General features: G+C 39.3%; 1 protein-coding gene across 7 annotated transcripts in view; it reads left to right on the forward strand.

Moving 5' to 3' along the window:
• znf653 (zinc finger protein 653) overlaps positions 1–22587 on the forward strand; it is a 49860-nt gene that overhangs the window by 9134 nt on the left and 18139 nt on the right. For 2 of the 7 annotated variants that reach the window (XR_009824543.1, XR_009824546.1), the window contains exons 5-11: positions 34–211; positions 6701–6785; positions 6876–6987; positions 7053–7167; positions 7246–7345; positions 9806–10093; positions 15385–17951. Coding sequence is in view for 1 of the 7 variants with exons in the window: in XM_062036847.1 (XP_061892831.1) it covers positions 34–211; positions 6701–6785; positions 6876–6987; positions 7053–7167; positions 7246–7345; positions 9806–9983 (768 nt within the window). In the remaining 6 variants the exon portion in view is untranslated. Of the gene's footprint in view, positions 1–33; positions 212–6700; positions 6786–6875; positions 6988–7052; positions 7168–7245; positions 7346–9805; positions 10917–15384; positions 17952–21709; positions 21809–22587 lie in introns of those variants that run through there. The other 5 variants (XR_009824547.1, XR_009824548.1, XR_009824544.1 and 2 more) reach the window with 4 other exon arrangements.

Below are 22587 nucleotides of genomic sequence, written 5' to 3' on the forward strand. Positions count from 1 at the left end.
AAGTGTTGTTATATTCGATTTTTCCCCTTCCAGCTAATCATCATAACTGGCCCCAGCTATGAGGCTCTTGCGTCAGAGGGCATCCAGCTCAACATGGGTGCCGGGAACGTGGAGGAAGTCACCTGCACTGTCCTCGACGGCGTCGGCTACGACCAAGCGTGTGACTCTGCATCAAAAATCCCAGCGGCGGGAGACGACGGCTCAATGGCAGGTGTGTTAACTTTCATTCAGAAGTCAATCACAAATGCAACAGTACCTCGGTTTCCAAAAGAAGACCGAATCGTGTGAAAACTAGAGATTGACAGGTATGTTTATTTGTGTGATATCGATTAATACCATATTTCCTGAACTATAGAGCGCATCAGGACATAAGCAGCACCAATTTAATTTTAGAGGACAAAAGAATTTTCCATATATTAGCCACACCGAACTAGGGCTGGGCGATAATGGCCTTTTTTTAATATCTCAATATTTTTAGGCCATATCGTGATACACAATATATATCTCAATATTTTGCCTTAGCCTTGAATGAACACTTGATGCATATAATCACAGCAGTATGATGATTCTATGTGTCTACATTAAAACATTCTTCTTCAGACTGCATTAATATATGCTCATTTTAAACTTTCACGCAGAGAGGGAAATCACAACTAAGTCAATTGACCAAAAGTGTATTTATTAAACAGTTATTAAGCAGTGGCACAAACATTCATGTCGTTTCAAAACAGAACGTGCAAGATTGTCAGAGACATTTTAAAACAAGCTATTAGTGCACTTCTGTGCATGATGTCTTCAAGATGACAAATCAAAACAACACTAAATTAAAGTGCACTTTTTGCACAGAACGCCACTACAATAGTTTAAAACAAATAAAGTGCACTTTTGTGCATTATGTCACACAAGATATTTCAATAACTGTCAAATAAAAATGAGCTGCATAATAGGAAATCAAATTGTGTACGTCCTTCGCTATGTGGTAGGTTCCAGCAGTCGTTATCTCCTTATGTCGTGGACTATTTGTTTCATACGGTGTCGATGTGGAAATGGTTGCCTGGGCATTTTGTTGGTGTGGCACCGAACGGAGATGTTGACGTGCGGAGTTTCAAGCACTCCTCATTCTCTAGCGGGTGACTTTTCAAATGATGCTACATATTAGCAGTAATGCTACTTTTTGTAGCAACACTTTTGCCCCACACTTGACAAATTACGGTTGTCTGTTCGACATCTTCCCGCTTGAAGCCAAACCACCGCCAGACGATGGACCCCCTGCTGTTTTTCTTCGGAATTAATTCTTCTTTCATTTGTTACCAGACTCGCACCTTCTTTCTCTCGTATTACCACTCGCACCACAGCTAACTTTAGCCATGCTGCTACCTCTCTGCTCAGCGAGGGCGTATACGTATGTGACGTATGTAAGAAGGTGCACTTGTTTTGTCTCTGTGAGAAGGAGAGACTATCACTAGAAAGAGTGAGAAGAGCCTGTAGTGTAATGCCTGCAGCTAAAAGCAACTGCGTGAGAACGTATACTCGAATATCAAGATATAGTCATTTTCTATATCGCACAGGGACAAACCCGCGATATATCGAGTATATCGATATATCGCCCAGCCCTACACCGGACTATAAGCCACAGATATATACGTTGTGAAATGAGTTATTTACACAGAAATATTTTATAAATGGTTACTTATAAACCTTAATTGTTTCCAAACGGTGGCTGTAACAAGGCAGTAAAACGGCGGATAAAACAAAACAGAAGTCATCCTCATGGACCCACTAGCTGCGGAAGCTAGCTCTACAATCAGCTAAACAGACTCAATAACTCCACGGTGATTTGTTGGTGAATTTACGAAACTGAAACAATATGAAAAGAATGCCATTTTAAGTTAATAATACTAACACAGACACTCGTAGACGTGTTAGCATATTAGTTAATGCTAACGACGCTAGCGTCATTACCATGTTACAAATACGCATGAAAAGACTACTATCAAACATGTGACGGTTTAAAAAGTATGAAGGTTTTTAGTTATATTGTAAAACTTACAACCGTCGCTTGGAGCGATGAATGAAAAATCCATACGAGTAGCAATGCTATGGACGACGAGTAGACGGAACGGCACTTGTACTTCCGGTTCAAAGCACTAAACGGAAGGAAATACTGTAGTGAGCGTAGTGACTGCAGTGAGCAAACTCGTCCAAAAGATAGCACCATAGCACAAACAATATCACACCTTTTCAGTGTCTTTTAGGGTAACTTTTATGAAAACTATTTGTTGACATCACAGACATCGCACATGGCACGGTTTAGTAAGTATAAACAGTTAAACTGTAAAACTTACAAACATCGCACGGAGTGATGAAATTAAGAATCTATACGAGTCAACGCTATGCACTGCTGGAAGACAAATACTTTACTCCGGTTGGGAAAAAAAACCCCACTATACCTGTAAATGGAAGGACGCCTGCAGGGAGCAAACTCGTCCATAAGATGGCACCGTAGCGCTAACTATAAAATACTTTCTACGTCTAGTTGCTAGGTTTAAAAATATATATATAAAAAATACTATTTTTAGTATGGCTGTTATTGGAGAAAAATCCATAAATTAGCTACACCGTTTTATAAGCCGCAGGGTTCAAAGTGTAAGAAAAAAGTAGCGGCTTATAGTCCGGAATTTGGGGTAGTAGTCTAGGAGGCTGATAACTGAGATTATGAGCCGATATTTTTTTGCAGTAAAAGTTATTTAAACATGAATGTATACGTCAGTAAACAGCTGGACAAAGCTTTCAGTTGTTGTTTTCAAAAAATGTTCATGGGAGTCGTCGGACGTGGAAATACTTAATCACATCGTGGGTTAAATTCCTCTCAGTTACAGCTAGGCTTTGATGTGTCGAAGCCACGTTTTTCCGCAAAAAGGTATCAACTTAACAGTCGCAGCCAAGATAGCGGTCGACAGTAACTCTGCGTTCATTGCTGTGTTTTTCCTGCTCACGTCAAGCTCAGCAATGTTATGAAGAGGAGCTGTGTTATTGATGTCAAAGATGAAGTGCATCGACTGTGTTCGTCTTCACTTTGCATTGTGCCGACTGTAAAAATGTCATTAGCATGCCGTGGTGCGGAGAGCGTTAATTACACTGTTATTTTTTAACATTGGTCGCATCAAAGGCTCACCAATTTGCAGATGTGTTAATTGATAAGGCAGACATCAACTATTAACACGAAAATAAACATGACTAACAGCTATTATAAGAAAACTGCACGTTTTAAAAACTTTTGCCCATTATTCACAATCTTTATGTGAGACAAGAACATACTTGTCTTTTCTCTTTTCTGTGTATTGTAAATAGTAAAAAAAAACTGCTCGTATGAGGCGACTAACAATGCAGGTAATTGGGGGCGTATTTAACTTATAAAGCCCTCTAAAACATTCACAAGCCTCCAACACCGTTTTATATATGTAATGTAGTAACAGGCATATTCATAATAACATGTAATATTTACAGTCGTTTGCTCATTTTAAGTATTACCTTAACTTCTTTTCACAAAATTATGCGGTGCAATTACGTGAAAAGTGCAGGGAGCGGAGTTGACCTGGCTCTAAAAATAGCTACCTTTCACAATTGAACCGATACGGTACGAATTTCTGGTAACTGGGAATCAATACGGGTACTCGACGGTAACAATTTTCTGTACTTTTGTGTGTAGATCAGGTGTCACCAACCTTTTTGAAACCAAGAGCTACTTCTTGGGTACTGATTAATGCGAAGGGCTACCAGTTTGATACACAATTAAATAAATTGCCAGAAATAGCCAATTTGCTCAATTTACCTTTAACTCTATGTTATTATTAATAATTAATGATATTTATCTTTGTGGAAACACTGATCATCTTAATGATTTCTCACAATAAATATATATAGAAACAGATAAATATCAATATGCAACACTTTATTTTAATATTTTCTCTAAGTGCACATTTTTCAAATTGAACATTTTCAAATGATCACTTCTAAGACAGTCTTGTGAAATCACAATATCCCATTTTAACTAGCAAGCCACTAACATTTTTTAACAAATCATGAATTACTTTGCACCATGTTTGTACAAATAATAACTCATGTAAAATACAAAAGTCAACTCTCAAATTTTTAAATAAACCATGTCACACTTTGAACTGGACACCAAATCTGTTATCAGTTTCTTTGTCAGTTAGTGAAGACCAAGTCTTTAAAATATTTTCTTGGATTTTCAAATTCTATTTGAGTTTTGTCTCTCTTAGAATTAAAAATGTCGAGCAAAGCGAGACCAGCTTGCTAGTAAATAAATACAATTTAAAAAAAATAGAGGCAGCTCACTGGTAAATGCTGCTATTTGAGCTATTTTTAGAACAGGCCATCGGGCTACTCATCTGGTCCTTACAGGCCAGCTGGTGCCCGCGGGCACCGCGTTGGTGACCCCTGGTGTAGATAAATGGTAATCGTTTGAGAGTAACATTTTATTTTGTAATGTAACATTTAAAATGAGCTGACGATGATAACTGTGCTGTCCAGTCGTTACATCCTGTCTTCTTTTAACATTTGAGTCTCATTTATAATGCAGTTGCACTTCCGAGACATTAGATGGCAGTACTGTAGTCTATCTTTGGTATGTTGTCTAACCAGGAAGTAGCTTTTTCAGAAAGTTGAATGAGTTGTGTTGCGCCCTACAAAGTGTTCATACTGTAAGTATTGTGCTCATTACACACCAGTTGTTTGGTTGTAAAAGTTGTAGTATTCATTACCAAATTCAGAGGTGTTTCAATCCCCATGTAAAATCGCTATTGCAAATAGTAGCTTGTCTATGGCAAATCCAATGTAAGTTGGCATCAAGCGAGCGCATTTTGTAAGAGTGGCGTCTTACTTTACGTTGGAACATTTTCTACCAAGCAAACTGGCTTTGGTGGTGTAGAAAATGGCTACCATATTTTTCGGACTATAAGTCGCTCCGGAGTATAAGTTGCACCGGCCAAAAATGCTTAATAAAGAAGGAAAAAACGTATATAAGTCGCACTGGAGTATAAGTCACATTTTTTAGGGAAATGTATTTGATAAAACCCAACACCAAGAATAGACATTTGAAAGGCAATTTAATATAAATAAAGAATTGTGAACAACAGGCTGAATAAGTGTACGTTATATGAGGCATAAATAACCAACTGAGAACGTGCCTGGTATGTTAACGTAACATATTATGGTAAGAGTCATTCAAATAACTATAACATATAGAACATGCTATACGTTTACCAAACAATCTGTCACTCCTAATCGCTAAATCCCATGAAATCTTATACGTCTAGTCTCTTACGTGAATGAGCTAAATAATATTATTTGATATTTTACGGTAATGTGTTAATAATTCCACACATAAGTCGCTCCTGAGTATAAGTCGCACCCCCAGCCAAACTATGAAAAAAACTGCGACTTATAGTCCGAAAAATACGGTACATTACTTTGAGGTAGTTTGGCTTAGTCCACCTGCAGTGTTGCTTGAGTGGTCGTTTACGTGAGCCGGTGTTTAGTCTGCAACCTTGACGTGACGTCACGTGCAACGAAGGTATCGAAATATGGCATCGTTTGATTTTACGTGAATCGATACCCGGTAGTTCCGACAAAATTCGGTCGGTGCCTGTAAAAGTATCGAATTTTATACCGATCCCCACCTGTCTCTGACACGAAGAAATGAGACATCCTATGTGCTTTCTATGAACAAACCACACACACAAAATAAAATGATTAAAGGAGTCCTTGGCTGGAATCTATCTGTAGTGTCCCAACTCAAAAACGATGGACCATTCCTCACAGAGACTGAGACGCCAATGCCTTAGATTCTTTGTTTAGGCCAGACCTGGGCAAATTAAGCTTTTCAATCTGGCCCGCCGGCCATTCCCAAATATTTTTTTTTAGATCTTTAAGATGGAAACTGTAGCTGCCATTTTGATGTGCAGTGATGTTTTCAAATGACCGTAAGTCTTGAACCATACAAAGTATTTCAATGGTTGGAATCTGCACTTTCGCTCTATATACTAGTTACTATGGTAATTTAATTAGTTACTATGGTAATCTACGTCACAGCAGCTCAGACGAGGCACCAAGCAGTGTGGGTGGGGAGCGTTTCCGCATAGTGTTTCCAGAGCGGCCAGCCTGAAATGCGGGTGTCAGGTACAGATGCGGAAGGAGATTTTTACAACAAAGTTCTAAAGCTTAGTGATATATCAGATATATCAGATTATAGATGGGTTTATTTTTACCCTTCATGTTCATATTTCGCTGTTTGTCCAATATGTCAATTGAGAGGGGGTGTGACGTTCATATGTTGTCCATATTCAGTGTTTTATCGTTCATAGAAAAGTGTAAAATTCCATTAATTTTTTTAAGGCGGGCTGTCATAACGTTTTTAGCATTCAATCAGACATTATTGTGAGGTTTTGTATTAGTGTTCCTAAAAACAGATATACCGGCCCCCAGACACATTTTTTTCTCTAAATTTGGCCCCCCGAGTCAAAATAATTACCCAGGTCTGGTTTAGGCACTCGATGACGCGGAATGATACGCGGGCAATGGGACTACCTTGTTGCGCGTAATGTTTGGTCGTACGTTAACTGAGACGGCATTCAAAAACTAGTTCAGTTTGCATCTGGGACATTTCTGTTCCGTACAGGATTGAGTGACAAGCAGCTGCTGGAGCCTAACGTTGACACTTTGGAGCTAAGTAGTGACCGTGAGCTACAGCGCAGTCTCAGCAGGTTTGTTGGTGGAAAAAAAAAAAACTAAATCAACATAATAACTTCAAGTGAAGCTTTGGTGTGCTTTTATTGTCACTTTTCAAATGCCAGGTCAAAGAGAAACCGGCGAGGCCCGGTCATCGAGGCTGATGGGATGCTGAAGATGTTCCATTGTCCATACGAGGGGTGCAGTCAAGTTTATGTAGCCATAAGCAGCTTCCAGGTGAGACACCACGTAAACATTTCCACTTTCATTATCTCACGTGTTTCTCTGGCCTCTTTTTGCAGAATCATGTCAACCTCGTTCACAGGAAAGGCAGGACCAAAGTTTGTCCACATCCGGGCTGTGGAAAGAAATTCTACCTGTCCAACCACCTGCACCGCCACATGATCATCCACTCAGGTGGGCACACAACACTCATTACCCTCCCTTTGGATTCATGGCATTCAAAAAGTGTAAAAAAAAATACATATTTTCCAGGGGTCCGAGATTTCATATGCGAGACATGTGGGAAATCGTTCAAGCGGAAGAACCACTTGGAAGTTCACAGGCGGACTCATACAGGAGAAACCCCTCTACAGTAAGTCCTGAAGGCGAATAATGTTGCACTGAGATCATTTAACACTGCGGTTCCCATCTTGGGCGGAAACGTGCATGAAGGGTGTCAACTTGAGCTATGATCAGAGAACTCACACGAGCCTAGGTGTGACGTGTGAATACAACCTGAAAAGCATCCTAGTACAATAGCGAATACTTCCATCTCCACGCTTTAATGTGTATACCAGGGGTGTCCAAAAGTTTTACCTTGGGCTAAAAAAAAATTGGTCGAGGGCCGATATAATAGATGTATAAATAATAATTGATATAATTGGATACTAAGAGTATGTGAAAGTTCGACTTCTACCTTGTTTACTTCCGTGACGACCTCCTTCAAGTTTTGCAATCAATCCAAAATATCAAGCAGCGAAATGCGCCAAACATGGATAAGTGTGGAGTGTTCTGCATTTTTCCCATCATCCTTTATAATGGATTTACATGGGTGTAATTTAGATTTTTTTATGGATGTTTTTTATAATGTCCACAAAATTCAGTGAGCAGGTTGTGTTATGTGGGACCATGTCTGTTGACATCAACAAACTAGGAATGTAACAATATTAAAAATAAATCATATCACGGTTATTGTGACCAAAGTATGGAAGTAGAATTGTCTCACATCAACATATGTATATCAATATGATATTACTACATATGCATATATTAATAAATATACAAATACAAATGTGATATACAAATAAATCAATAATTTGTATAAATAAATGCATATTTGTAAATATATTTTTGAGATTTGAAAATATCTACAAATAAAATGTATAAATATAAAAATGTGACATACAAATAAATCAAGAATTTGTATAAATAAATGTGTATTTGTAAATATATTTTTGAGATTTGAATATAAATGTGCTTGATTTTGTATTTGTATTTGTATTGAATTTGCATATGTGGATCGCTTTTTTAATTTTGTGTCGATGAGACATTCCTACCACAAACCAGATGCACAAATAAATGTTACCTACACACTCCCCTGAACAACCAGTAGAGGGCGCTGCAGCCAGAGCGGTCTGGGTCACTGTGGAGACCAATTTTTGATGCTTTTCAGGTGGAATTCTTTCCCATTCTTGCTTGGTGTACAGCTTAAGTTGTTCAACAGTCCGGGGGTCTCTGTTGTGGTATTTTAGGCTTCATAATGCGCCACACATTTTCAGAGGGAGACAGGTCTGGACTACAGGCAGGCCAGTCTAGCACCTGCACTCTTTTACTATGAAGTCACGCTGTTGTAACACGTGGCTTGGCATTGTCTTGAAAAAGACGTTGCTTGAATGCCAACATATGTTGCTCCAAAACCTGTATGTACCTTTCAGCATTAATGGCGCCTTCACAGATGTGTAAGTTACCCATGTCTTGGGCACTAATACACACCCATACCATCACAGATGCTGGCTTTTCAACTTTGCGCCTATAACAATCCGGATGGTTCTTTTCCTCTTTGGTCCGGAGGACACGACGTCCACAGTTTCCAAAAACAATTTGAAATGTGGACTCGTCAGACCACAGAACACTTTTTCACTTTGTATCAGTCCATCTTAGATGAGCTCAGGCCCAGCGAAGCCGACGGCGTTTCTGGGTGTTGTTGATAAACGGTTTTCGCCTTGCATAGGAGAGTTTTAACTTGCAGTTACAGATGTAGCGACCAACTGTAGTTACTGACAGTGGATTTCTGAAGTGTTCCTGAGTCCATGTGGTGATACCCTTTACACACTGATGTTGCTTGTTGATGCAGTACAGCCTGAGGGATCGAAGGTCACGGGCTTAGCTGCTTACGTGCAGTGATTTCTCCAGATTCTCTGAACCCTTTGATATTACGGACCGTAGATGGTGAAATCCCTAAATTCCTTGCAATAGCTGGTTGAGAAAGGTTTTTCTTAAACTGTTCAACAATTTGCTCACGCATTTGTTGACAAAGTGGTGACCCTCGCCCCATCCTTGTTTGTGAATGACTGAGCATTTCATGGAATCTACTTTTATACTCAATCATGGCACCCACACGTTCCCAATTAGCCTGATCACCTGTGGGGTGTTCCAGATAAGTGTTTGATGAGCATTCCTCAACGTTCTCAGTCTTTTTTGCCACTCGTGCCAGCTTTTTTGAAACATGTTGCAGGCATCAAATTCCGAATGAGCTAATATTTGCAAAAAATAACAAAGTTTACCAGTTCCAACGTTAAATATCTTGTCTTTGCAGTTTATTCAATTGAATATAGGTTGAAAAGGATTTGCAAATCATTTTATTCTGTTTTTTTTTTCACGATTTACACAACGTGCCAACTTCACTGGTTTTGTGTTTTGTCGTACGAGGTATAAACACAACCAAATAATGAAAGATACCTCCCAAACAAGAACCTATCATCTTCTCTATGCGTCCTTTAACACTCTGCATCCTTGTTCCTTCCATTCCTCTTCCACCGTCACCATCCACTAGATGCGAAATCTGCGGCTATCAGTGTCGTCAGCGTGCGTCCCTAAACTGGCACATGAAGAAACACACGCCAGAAGCCCACTACAACTACACGTGCGAGTTCTGCGACAAGCGCTTCGAGAAGCTGGACAGTGTCAAATTCCACAAGCTGAAGAGCCACCCGGACAAACTGTCCTCCTGAGGGCCCTCGGACTATGGCCGAGAAGGAGCCGGGGACACCAGAGGAAGACTGTTGCACGGCTGTGCGGGACACAGCCGGTTCCTGTTCTCAAGGCCTGAACGGGAATGATGGTAAACCCCTCTGGCAAAATGACTTTTCAATATTACTTTAGGACACAGAAACACTTCCCTATTCCTTTAAATGCTACAAGCATGTGTGAATGGCCAGACACTATCATGGAAGCTGTCATTTTAAAGAGAAACCGCACATTTTGGGTTAATTTGATATATTATTCACAATCCTTTGTTTTCTGGGCGGTATAGCTCGGTTGGTAGAGTAGACGTGCCAGCAACTTGAGGGTTCCAGGTTCGATCCCCGCTTCCGCCATCCTAGTCACTGCCGTTGTGTCCTTGGACAAGACACTTTACCCACCTGCCCCCAGTGCCGCCCACCATACTTGCCAACCCTCCTGATTTTTCCGGGAGAGTCCCGAATTTCAGTGCCCCTCCCGAAAATCTCCCGGGGCAACCATTCTCCCGAATTTCTCCCGATTTTCACCAAGACAACAATATTGAGGGCGTGCCGCGATGGCACTGCCTTTAGCGTCCTCTACAACCTGTAGTCGTGTCCGCTTTTTCTCCATACAAACAGCGTGCCCGCCCAGTCACATGTTGTATGAGCCTTTTGGAGACACACGTAAGTGACTGCAAGACATACTCGATCAACAGCCATACAGGTCACACTGAGGGTGACCGTATAAACAACTTTAACACTGTTACAAATATGCGCCACACTGTGAACCCTCACCAAACAAGAATGACAAACACATTTCGGGAGAACATCGGCACCGTAACACAACATAAACACAACAGAACTAATACCCGGAATCCCTTCCAGCCCTTACTCTTCCGGGCTACAATATACACCCCCGCTACCACCAAACCCTGCCCCCCCCCAACCCCGCCACCTCAGGTTGTAGAGGACGCTATAGGCAGTGCCTTTAAGGCATGCCACCGATATTGTAGAAATAGGGAGAAATTCGGGAGAATGGTTGCCCCGGGGTACTGAAATTCGGGAGTCTCCCGGGAAAATCGGGAGGGTTGGCAAGTATGCTGTAAGTATGTATGTAATGTAGTAGCAGGCAAATTCATAATAATGTTTAATATTTATAATATTTTGCTCATTTTTAGCATCACAGCTATTTTTTTAATGGGCGCAAAATATAATGTAAACAACATGGAGATGGGCACAGAATCCGGTACCTTTTTGGCACAGACCAAATCCCCACCAATCCGACCGGGCATCGATTCAGGTAAAATCCAAGCGGTGCCTGGTTGCACGTGACGTCACTCGGTTGCCACCTCTTCACACTTCGGCACAGCAGCACTGAGAGCAGACTCAGCCAAACTAGCTCTTGGCAATGTTGCTAATTCCAATGCCAACAAAGCAATTGACTAAAAAAAAAACGCTCCAAGTAAGTAAAGTAAGGCACCACTTTTCCAAAAATGTATGCTAATATACATTGGCTTTGCTATTGACATGCTAGCATTAGCGATTTTGAATGCCGATTTCAGCACCTTTTAAATTTTTACTAAAAACTACAACTAAGATGCTCGTTATAATCAAACAGCTAGTGTGTAATAAATGCAATACTTACAGTATTAAAGTTAAAGTACCAATGATTGTCACACACACACTAGGTGTGGTGAAATTTGTCCTCTGCATTTGACCCATCCCCTTGTTCACCCCCTGGGAGGTGAGGGGAGCAGTGAGTGATTTAACCCCCAATTCCAACCCTTGATTCAGAGTGATGGCTCCCATTTTTATAGTCTTTGGTATGACTCGGCCGGGGTTTGAACTCACAACCAGGGATGTCCGATAATATCTGGCTGCCGATATTATCGGCCGATAAATGCTTTAAAATGTAATATCGGAAATTATCGGTATCGGTTTCTAAAAGTAAAATGTATGACGTTTTAAAACGCCGCTGTGTACACGGACGTAGGGAGAGGTACAGAGTGCCAATAATCCTTAAAGGCATTTCCTTTGCGTGCGTGCCGTCCGAGTCACATAATATCTTCCGGCTGTTCTCATCACGAATTAATGCAAGGCATACTTGGTCAACAGCCATACAGCTCACACTGAGGGTGATACATACAAACAACTTTAACACTGTTACAAATATGCGCCACACTGTGAACCCACACCAAACAAGAATGACAAACACATTTCGGGAGAACATCCGCACCGTAACACAACATAAACACAACAGAAGAAATACCCAGAATCCCTTGCAGTACTAACTCTTCCGGGACGCTACAATATAAACCCCCCCGCTACCCCCTACCCCTACCCACTCCAACCCACCTCAACCTCCTCATAGTCTCTCTCAGGGAGAGCATGTCCCAAATTCCAAGCTGCTGTTTGGATAGATAGATAGATAGTACTTTATTGATTCCTTCAGGAGAGTTCCCTCAGGAAAATTAAAATTCCAGCTGCAGTGTACAGAATTGAGATCGAGTTTAAAAAGTAAAAAGTAAATAATGGGGGTATAAATGGAAACAGAATAGAAAAATATTACAATAAGAATAAAAATAAAAAGCAACAATGAGAATAAAAATATAACAGTAAAATAAGAATATAACAAGAGAAACTAGGCAGTAGTGACCATGTTATGAAAAATAATTGCACTGTTATTGTTTTGAGGCATGTTAAAAGAAATAATGCACTTTGTGACTTTAATAATAAATATGGCAGTGCCATGTAGGCATTTTTTTCCATAACTTGAGTTGATTTGTTTTGGAAAACCTTGTTACATTGTTTAATGCATCCAGCGGGGCATCACAACAAAATTAGGCATAATAATGTGTTAATTCCACGACTGTATATATCGGTATCGGTAATTAAGAGTCGGACAATATCGGATATCGGTAAAAAAAAGCCATTATCGGACATCTCTACTCACAACCTACCGATCTCAGGGCGGACACTCTAACCACTAGGCCACTGAGTAGGTGTATTAACACTTTGAAGGGCGCAACAAAAGACTAGACAGCAAAGACTGGACTGACTTGCCAACACACCTTAAACTATACACGACTGCCATCTAATGCCTCGGACGTACAACTGTAATTGAGACTCAGAAATGTCACAATAAAACAAGATATAACAACTGGAGAGCAGTTATCATAATCAGCTCATTTTGAAATGTTGTATTACACGCAAAAGTACAGAAAGTTGGTACCTTTTGAGTACCAATATTGATTCCCAGACACTGGGATTTTCTACCGTATCGGTTCAAATGTGAACGGTGTACCCATCCCGAATAGAGAGCACTCTCTGTGTTTGCTACCACAGGGATGGGATGGTTGTATCTTTCAGCACTTGAGCTCTCCTTGAGCTGCTAAATACAGAATAATCCTCACTCCTCAAAATGTTTCCTCGCGATGTTGTCTGGTCTGAGGCTGCGTTCTATTCGTTGAGAGCCATATGCTACCAAGTTTTTAACGTGTGAATTTTCAAAGGTCACCAACTTAGTGCCACAACCTTCCACTATACGAGTGAGATGCATGATTTATAAACTTGCATAACATTTACATAACTCAAAGGCAATACTGAACCAGTTTAATCTCCTTCTTTGCAACCATTGTTATTAGCGGCTCAAGCTAGCTAGTAGGTAGTAGTCGCGAGTCGTCAGAGAAGCCGTGTGAGCTAGGCGCCAGAAAAGTAGTTCCTCTGTGTTAGCTCCTGCAATAACAATGTCGCTATAGCTTGGTTAATATGCAGGTCACGGCATGTCAATGGAACATTGTCGGTTCAGATGGATCCCATTACTTGAATTGTTAGCCGCCTCTTACTAGCATTTTTTCACAATTTAGAATTGTGAATGATAGACAAAGTTGAAAACAAAAAGTGCGGTTTCCCTTTAAAGCACGAGGGTATTGAAGCCTGTGGAAACATTTCCATAGTCGCACATAGTGTGATGACTTTATTGTGAAGACTGATTACAACCAAAATGATTCTGTTTTGTGGATATTAAGATACGTGTGTAATTTAAATGTGAAAATGACAGATTGAGATTGTAATTTAAGACAATTTGTTATTCAAAATGTATCGTGTGTGTGTGCGTGTGTGTGTGTGCTTGTATTTCTACCCTTCTTGAGACACCACCAAGGAAAAGTACCTTCCATATGAGGTCCGGTGAACAAGTTAGGACATAAATCATGGTCCCAAAATACGGAAAACCATTGCATCTAATAGAGAATGTCTCATTTGCACCCCTGGTGGTGAAATCTATCAAAATTAGGGTGGTCCCGAAAAGGAGGGATTTTTCAAATTGACTGTGTGTCGGTTTTAAAAGTGCTCCCCCCTCTGGTCAACATATGAAATAACAAGTGTGTGTAAAAAGTTTAAGTGCTCCCCCGCTGGCCAACATATGTAATAACAAGTGTGTAAGAAATTGAAATGCGCCCCCTTTGGCCAAAATTAATTAAAAAAAAAAAAAAAGTCTATAGAGACATACTGTAATAACTTAAAGTAAATAATGATGATTAAAAAGCAATTACAAACAAAAAATAGCTAAAAGCTTACCTTTTTTTATATTTGCATAGTATGTATATATTATTAATGTTGTAAATACAAATCTTTATATAACTAGAAAGGGTGGTCCTAAAGAAGTACTGTACTTTTCGGACTATAAGTCGCAGTTTTTTTCATAGTTTCATAGTTTTCATAGTCAGGAGCGACTTATGTGTGAAATTATCAACACATTACCGTAAAATATCAAATAATATTATTTAGCTCATTCACATAAGAGACTAGACGTATAAGATTTCATGGGATTTAGCGATTAGGAGTGACAGATTGTTTGGTAAACGTATAGCATGTTCTATATGTTATAGTTATTTGAATGACTCTTACCATAATATGTTACGTTAACATACCAGGCACGTTCTCAGTTGGTTATTTATGCCTCATATAACGTACACTTATTCAGCCTGTTGTTCACTATTCTGTATTTATTTTAAATTGCCTTTCAAATGTCTATTCTTGGTGTTGGGTTTTATCAAATAAATTTCCCCCAAAAATGCGACTTATACTCCAGTGCGACTTATATGTTTTTTTCCTTCTTTATTATGCATTTTCGGCCGGTGCGACTTATACTCCGGAGCGACTTATAGTCCGAAAAATACGGTAGGCATTTTTTGGAGGTCTCAAGATGGTAACAAATACAAGAATGTGTGTGCATGTTGAGAGATCAATAATCTTCCATGTGTTTTTGATGTATTTACACTTCCAGCCATGTGAACATTCGATGGCAATTTCTCAGGAAAACTCTGTATGTCTTATGTATTATTTTCCAAGCAAATGCACTTTTTTCCTCCCCTGATGACTCATTAAAATATGCGGCCTCTCTTCACAGGGTAGCAGTGTTTAACCGGACGACATGACTGTGATAACGTGCAGCATGCCTCTTACGTAAGGCCCTCTGCTGGTGTCGGTGATGGGAGTGTGGGGTGTGCGCGGGACACGTCATACGGTGACTGATACTCAACCTTTCACGCGCTCATCTAAGCTGGTCCTCAGGGAATGTAAACAGTGTCGGGAAATGTGGACGCAGCAGGGTGCATAGGAGCGTGGCTATTTTTCAAGATTAGATATGGATCCTAGACGTGCACTTAATCCTTGGTCAATGAAGTAGTTGCCCTCTGTTAATAATTTATTCTTTTATGTGCAGTTTAGTCCACTTCAATGTGTCACTCCTCGTCATATCGTCGCCGTCAAAAGGAAATATGTCACCGAGCTATAATTCAACTCTCTGTTTGCGAAGTTGCACCTTTTTATGCGTTTCCCCGTGATTCATTGATGTGGCTGTGAAGAAAGACTCGGTGTCCCCAACTATCACAGAAACAACTACTCACACGTTTAAATATGAATCCATCCAGCGCAAGAACTGCGTCGAAGACTCTTAACACGGATAATGATGCTCGGTTGTAAGTATTTGTGTATGTCACAATCGTGGCCGCATTTCCTGCACACTTGTTTATTTGTGGCGGTCCGCCTCGTATACGCGTGGATTTCGACAATTCGATTCCACCCTGGCTAATAAACACATTATAAGGGGACTGTCTGTGATTGCAGCGTAACGTCAGTTCTTAACACACCTGGTCCGCCAGAGAATAAGAATACATAACTGGAACAGGGGTCAGTGTTCCAGTGACTTACTAAGTATTCTGATCACTCAGACCGAGCTCTTTCCACCCCCCAAATACGTAGGTGCGTATGTATATGTGTATATGTATGTATATGAGTGTGTATATATATACATATATATATATGTATACCGTATTTCCTTGAATAGCCGCAGGGGCGTTAATTAATTTAAAACCTCCTGTCACTCCGGCGTTTACCGGAAGCCTGCGGGATGGCCGTGCATGCGGTAATTATTTTAAAACCTCTTCTCACTCCGGCGTTTACCAAAAGGAATGCGGTAAATTTAGGCGTGCGCTTTGAGTGTGATGTAAGCATACCATCATGAAAAGCACATTTAATAAAAAAAAACGTTATTATGGTCTTACCTGTACTTATAAATGGAGTCCATTTGCAGCTCCTTCTGACCAAAAGCATCGATAACTTGGTTATAGAAGTCTTCCTTATTTTCTTTCTTCAGTTTTAAAAGTCTCTCTGTCTCGATGGAGATATTCCTTTAATTATTACCTCCTGCTTCGATTGAAAGTCCAGTTTAGAAAACTGTTTTATTTTAGATACCGGTATGTAATCCTCCATGTTAAAAGTTCAGGCGAGAGAAAAAAAAATTAAAAAAAATCTCTTGCTGCGTGTTGTCACTTCTTCTGCAGTACCGGAAGTCGCAAGAAGGATCACTAGCGCGGCAGCGCCCTCTACCACCAGGAGGTTTAATGACTTAGCGCCCTCTACCACCAGGAGGCGGGAGTCATTTAATGACTTATACAGTATTTGACACACGCAGCTACGGTATATTAATAAAACATAGCTGCTTACTGTTCTTTTTAGCATACTGTACCGGTATTCAATAGCTTGGACCTTAAATCCTACTGAATAGCTCTTTATCTTTTTTCCTTTGTGTGATTGCAAACTACTGAAAGCAGCTTCCTCCATTTTGAAAAGGAGGACAGGTAAAGCGTCACTCGTGACGTAACGAATTTGACCCGGTGGAAGTTCTAGCCATATGCTAAATATTTTGCGAAACAAGTTTGACCCGGTGAAAATTATAGACATGCGATAATAAAATTAATATTTTGCGAAACGAATTTGATCCGGCGTTAATAATGAACCGGCGATAAGGCCAAGCATGCGTTAATTATTTTGAGAAACGAGTTTGACCCGGCAGTAATTCTAGACGTGCGAATACTATATTCCCTGCGCCAATTCAAGGAAATACGGTATACAAGACTGTTTCAGAAAATTAGAATATTGTGATGAAGTCCTTTATTTCCTGTAATGCAACTAATAACATGAATATGTCATACATTCTGGATTCATTACACATCAACTGAAATATTGCAAGCCTTTTATTCATTTAATATTGCTGATTATGGCATACAGCTTCAGAAAACTCAAAAATCCCATCTCAAAAAATTAGAATATTTCCTCAGACCAAGTAAAAAATAAAGATTTTTAACAGCAAAACAAAATCAAACATTTGAAAATGTCAATTAATGCACTCAGTACTTGGTTGGGAATCCTTTTGCATGGATTACTGCATCAATGCGGCGTGGCATGGAGGCAATCAGCCTGTGGCATTGCTGAGGTGTTATGGATGCCCAGGATGCTTCAATAGCGGCCTTTAGCTCATTTGCATTATTGGGTCTGGTGTCTTTCAGCTTCTTCTTCACAATAACCCACACATTCTCTATGGGGTTCAGGTCAGGGGAGTTGGCAGGCCAATCGAGGACAGTAATGCCATGGTCAGTACACCAGTTACTGGTGGTTTTGGAGCACATACTTGTTGGTCACAAAAAACATTTAACGAAGTTTGGTTCTTTTATGAATTTATTATGGGTCTACTGAAAATTTGAGCAAATCTGCTGGGTCAAAAGTATACATACAGCAATGTTAATATTTGCTTACATGTCCCTTGGCAAGTTTCACTGCAATAAGGCGCTTTTGGTAGCCATCCACAAGCTTCTGCTTGAATTTTTGACCACACCTCTTGACAAAATTGGTGCAGTCCAGCTAAATTTGTTGGTTTTCTGACATGGATTTGTTTCTTCAGCATTGTCCACACGTTTAAGTCAGGACTTTGGGAAGGCCATTCTAAAACCTTCATTCTAGCCTGATTTAGCCATTCCTTTACCACTTTTTACGTGTGTTTGGGGTCATTGTCCTGTTGGAACACCCAACTGCACCCAAGACCCAACCTCCGGGCTGATGATTTCAGGTTGTCCTGAAGAATTTGGAGGTAATCCTCCTTTTTCATTGTCCCATTTAAAGCACCAGTTCCATTGGCAGCAATACAGAGCTTATGCCCAGAGCATAATACTACCACCACCATGATGCTTGTCGGTAGAAATGGTGTTCCTGGGATTAAAGGCCTCACCTTTTCCCCTCCAAACATATTGCTGGGTATTGTGGCCAAACAGCTCCATTTTTGTTTCATCTGACCACAAAACTTTCCTCCAGAAGGTATTATCTTTGTCCATGTGATGTCAGATGAAACAAAAATTGAGCTGTTTAATCCCAGGAACACCATTCCCACCGTCAAGCATGTTGGTGATAGTAATATGCTCTGGGCCTGTTTTGCTGCCAATGGAACTGGTGCTTTACAGAGAGTAAATGGGACAATGAAAAAGGAGGATTACCTCCAAATTCTACAGGACAACCTAAAATCATCAGCCCGGAGGTTGGGTCTTGGGCGCAGTTGGGTGTTTCAACAGGACAATGACCCCAAACACACATCAACAGTGGTAAAGGAATGGCTAAATTAGGCTAGAATTAAGGTTTTAGAATGGCCTTCCCAAAGTCCTGACTTAAACATGTGGACAATGCTGAAGAAACAAGTCCATGTCAGAAAACCAACAAATTTAGCTGAACTGCACCAATTTTGTCAAGAGGAGTGGTCAAAAATTCAAGCAGAAGCTTGTGGATGGCTACCAAAAGTGCCTTATTGCAGTGAAACTTGCCAAGGGACATGTAAGCAAATATTAACATTGCTGTATGTATACTTTTGACCCAGCAGATTTGCTCACATTTTCAGTAGACCCATAATAAATTCATAAAAGAACCAAACTTCATGAATGTTTTTTGTGACCAACAAGTATGTGCTCCAATCACTCTATCACACAAAAAAATAAAAGTTGTAGAAATGATTGGAAACTCAAGACAGCCATGACATTATGTTCTTTACAAGTGTATGTCAACTTTTGATCACGACTGTACATCCGTTATATGTATACACTGTTTATATGTGTGTATATATATGTATATACATACATACATAGATATGCATACATGTGTATATGTGTGTATATATACATACCGTATATACATATACATGTATACATATATGCATATACTGTATATGTGTTATCTATGTATATATACATATATGGGTATATATGTGTGTGTGTGTATATATATATATACTGTATTTATATATATATACATGCATACATACAGTATGTGTGTGTATGAATGTATGTGTATATATATATATATCAGGGTTTCCCCTTGATTGCCACTTTATACATGCGGTGGAGGTGTGGCTAGGGGCGTGGTCAATATGACATGATCATTTTGATTTGCAATTTCTTTAAAATGGCTAAACAAAGGTTTTATGTATATTTAAAAACAAATAGTGTTATTAATCAAACTTAAGATTGTTTTTCTAATATCAGAATCACAATCGGCTTGAGCACAAGGAATTTGACTCGGTAGACTGTTCTTTTTGTTCAATGCCGTTTCAATTACTGCTGCTTAATTAAAAAGGCAACTCAGGCTACACTTTATTCTGCCCTCCCTCAATCTTGCAATTTAGTTTGTTAAATATGTAAGACAGTCCTTTGAGTTAGAGTTGAAAACAATAACTTTAGGTGTTTTGTTGATATTCTTTACAATGAAGTGTAAAACTAACCACACTAAAGAAAGTACATTATATATACACATGACGTGCACATACATGTAGGAATCCCCTTAGATTAATGATACAATTTGGAATAAATTGAAAAAAGCATTATGCAGGATGAAGGTTGAGGTCTAGCTTAATGCTAACGTACACTGGACTGGCTCTTAGACAAGCTAACTCAAATTAGCATGGCCAATTGAACAAGAAATGCAACAATTAGATTAAAATAGCTTTCTCTCCTTACTTTTGCCAGGTGTCAACTCATTTATGTGCAAGACCAGCTGCTGACGCACTTCTGACAGGCGATTTAGATGCATGTTTTGCTCTTTTTTTCTTTCAAAATAAAGCAAGGAGGAACGTTTTTATGATATTGGAGCTGTTTTTCCAAACGTATTATAGCCAATAGTACGTAAATAATAGACTAAACAGGGTATATCCGTTCATACAATGTATCACTTAAATTTGTTTGTTAAAAAAAAAGAGTTTTCATGTAAAAAAAATATATTTTGAAGGTGTGGCGGCCATAATTTTGTCGTGGCCTTGCGCCATGTCGGAGAAACCCTGTCTATATTTGAGCCCTTTTTTAGAGCAAAATACCTGAAAACATTTTAACCTCAGCAAACTATTGTCAAAATTAGAAGACTTTTACTTTAGTAGCATTGAATGAATGTGTTATATTGAATTAGTATAATATTATTCTTTTTTTAAATATTACAAAATACCCCATACAATATTACTTGGCTTACATGGTTCTGCTGCTGGTCAAGCATGTGACGTACAATTGATTTAAGTTACCAATTAAATCTCGGCTTGATTTTTATTTATTTTTTATTTTTGGTTTCTTGCTTCTTTTATTTTAATTTAAAAAAAATTGCAAACATTAGGGAAAAAAAATCCATCTTGTTATTTATTACTATTTTGTGTATAATTTTAAAGGGGAAAAAATTACTTTTTCCATTTTGGAACGGGGCTATGACTTAATCACCAAAAATGATTCCAGGGCGCAGCCACCGCTGCTGCTCACTGCTCCCCTCACCTCCCAGGGGGTGAACAAGGGGATGGGTCAAATGCAGAGGACAGATTTCCCCACACCGAGTGTGTGTGTGACAACCATTGGTACTTTAACTTTAACTTCACAAAATGTGGGGAAGGTATAAAATCCTTTGAATTGAGTGTACACGAGTGCCATTTGATTGACACGCGACATCAGCCGCAACTAATGTTTTAAAATATTATGGTATGTAAAGACTTTTTTGTAATCGAATGAGCTAAATAATGATTTGTATTTTTGTAACTTATGATACAGTTGATAAAAAGTGAAGACCCATGCATTGTTACGCTAGATATAAACTTCAATATTCTCTGGCAATGGAATATTTTGGTTAGTACTAATAATTACAAGCATGAATATTGTTATTTTTCAAGGTGGTGGCGACACAGGTGACACAGGCACAAACTCAGCTCCATGGTGATCCCTGTTACTTAGCTGCTGTGGCCACACCCCCCCCACCAGCCCTCCCTTTATTTTAGCACTTATAACACGCTGTCCTCCTCCAAATAGCAGGAGACAAATTGTGGAAAGGATCTTAAAGGATACAAAAGAGCCGCATTTTCAAAGGCAAGAATTGACGCTTGTTTGTGCTAGTTTTCTGCCACAGCAACCGTTTCCATCACTGGAGTCAGGGAAGAGACTCTGTCGGTGACGCAGCACCGAGAGCACACCTTTGGATTGTTTTCCTCTAAGGTAAGCTGAATTAATTGATTTATATATATATTTTTATTTTAAAAAAAAAATAAATGCAGCACCTATGCCCAAAATTGAAAGCCTGTCAATTGCTCACACTAAAAATGAGTCTGTGGAGCCAAAGAGATGAAGTCATGTTTCAACATTTGCATGCGCGTGCTGATTTGCTGCTTTCATTTGCATTGGATTGTTGGGTCACTGACAATCATTTTTTAAATTGTTTGTATATTTAAAAATGTGAAAAAAACAAAACAAAACATTTTTTTAAGGGAATTGTATGACATGCAAATTGGACAGCATAGTAATAAAAAAAAACCTATATTCTGGGGCCCCCCCATCCCACCCTAAACCCAACGTCGCCGCCCTATACACACACACTGGGTATGTTTACGTTCACTAAAAAAAATTAACCATTGCATGCAAAGCATGTGTAAAAATCATAATGATGTTTTTCCACTTTAAGAAAGATGGGATGAACATCTTTAGACTCAAACATCCAGGTAAAAAAGTAAAGGCTGTCTAAAGTAGATACCCAACCCCCTACCAATATTTTGGTGTTGGGTTTTGTTTAGTTTTTTCACAAAAAGTGCCAAGAAATTCAATACAAAGTCGGCTGGGAATGTGAATTTAAATAATTGAGCAATTATTCACTTAAATATGATAAATCTGCCAAATGTTCCTTTACTTCAGAGTGTAAAGAAGATCAGTGGATAATACGAATGCCAATACAATTATAATGCCTAAATGAATCATTATTATTATTATGATTATATTATTAT

Source organism: Entelurus aequoreus, linkage group LG25, assembly GCF_033978785.1.
Source record: "Entelurus aequoreus isolate RoL-2023_Sb linkage group LG25, RoL_Eaeq_v1.1, whole genome shotgun sequence".
In the NCBI taxonomy this organism is placed as follows: domain Eukaryota; kingdom Metazoa; phylum Chordata; class Actinopteri; order Syngnathiformes; family Syngnathidae; genus Entelurus; species Entelurus aequoreus.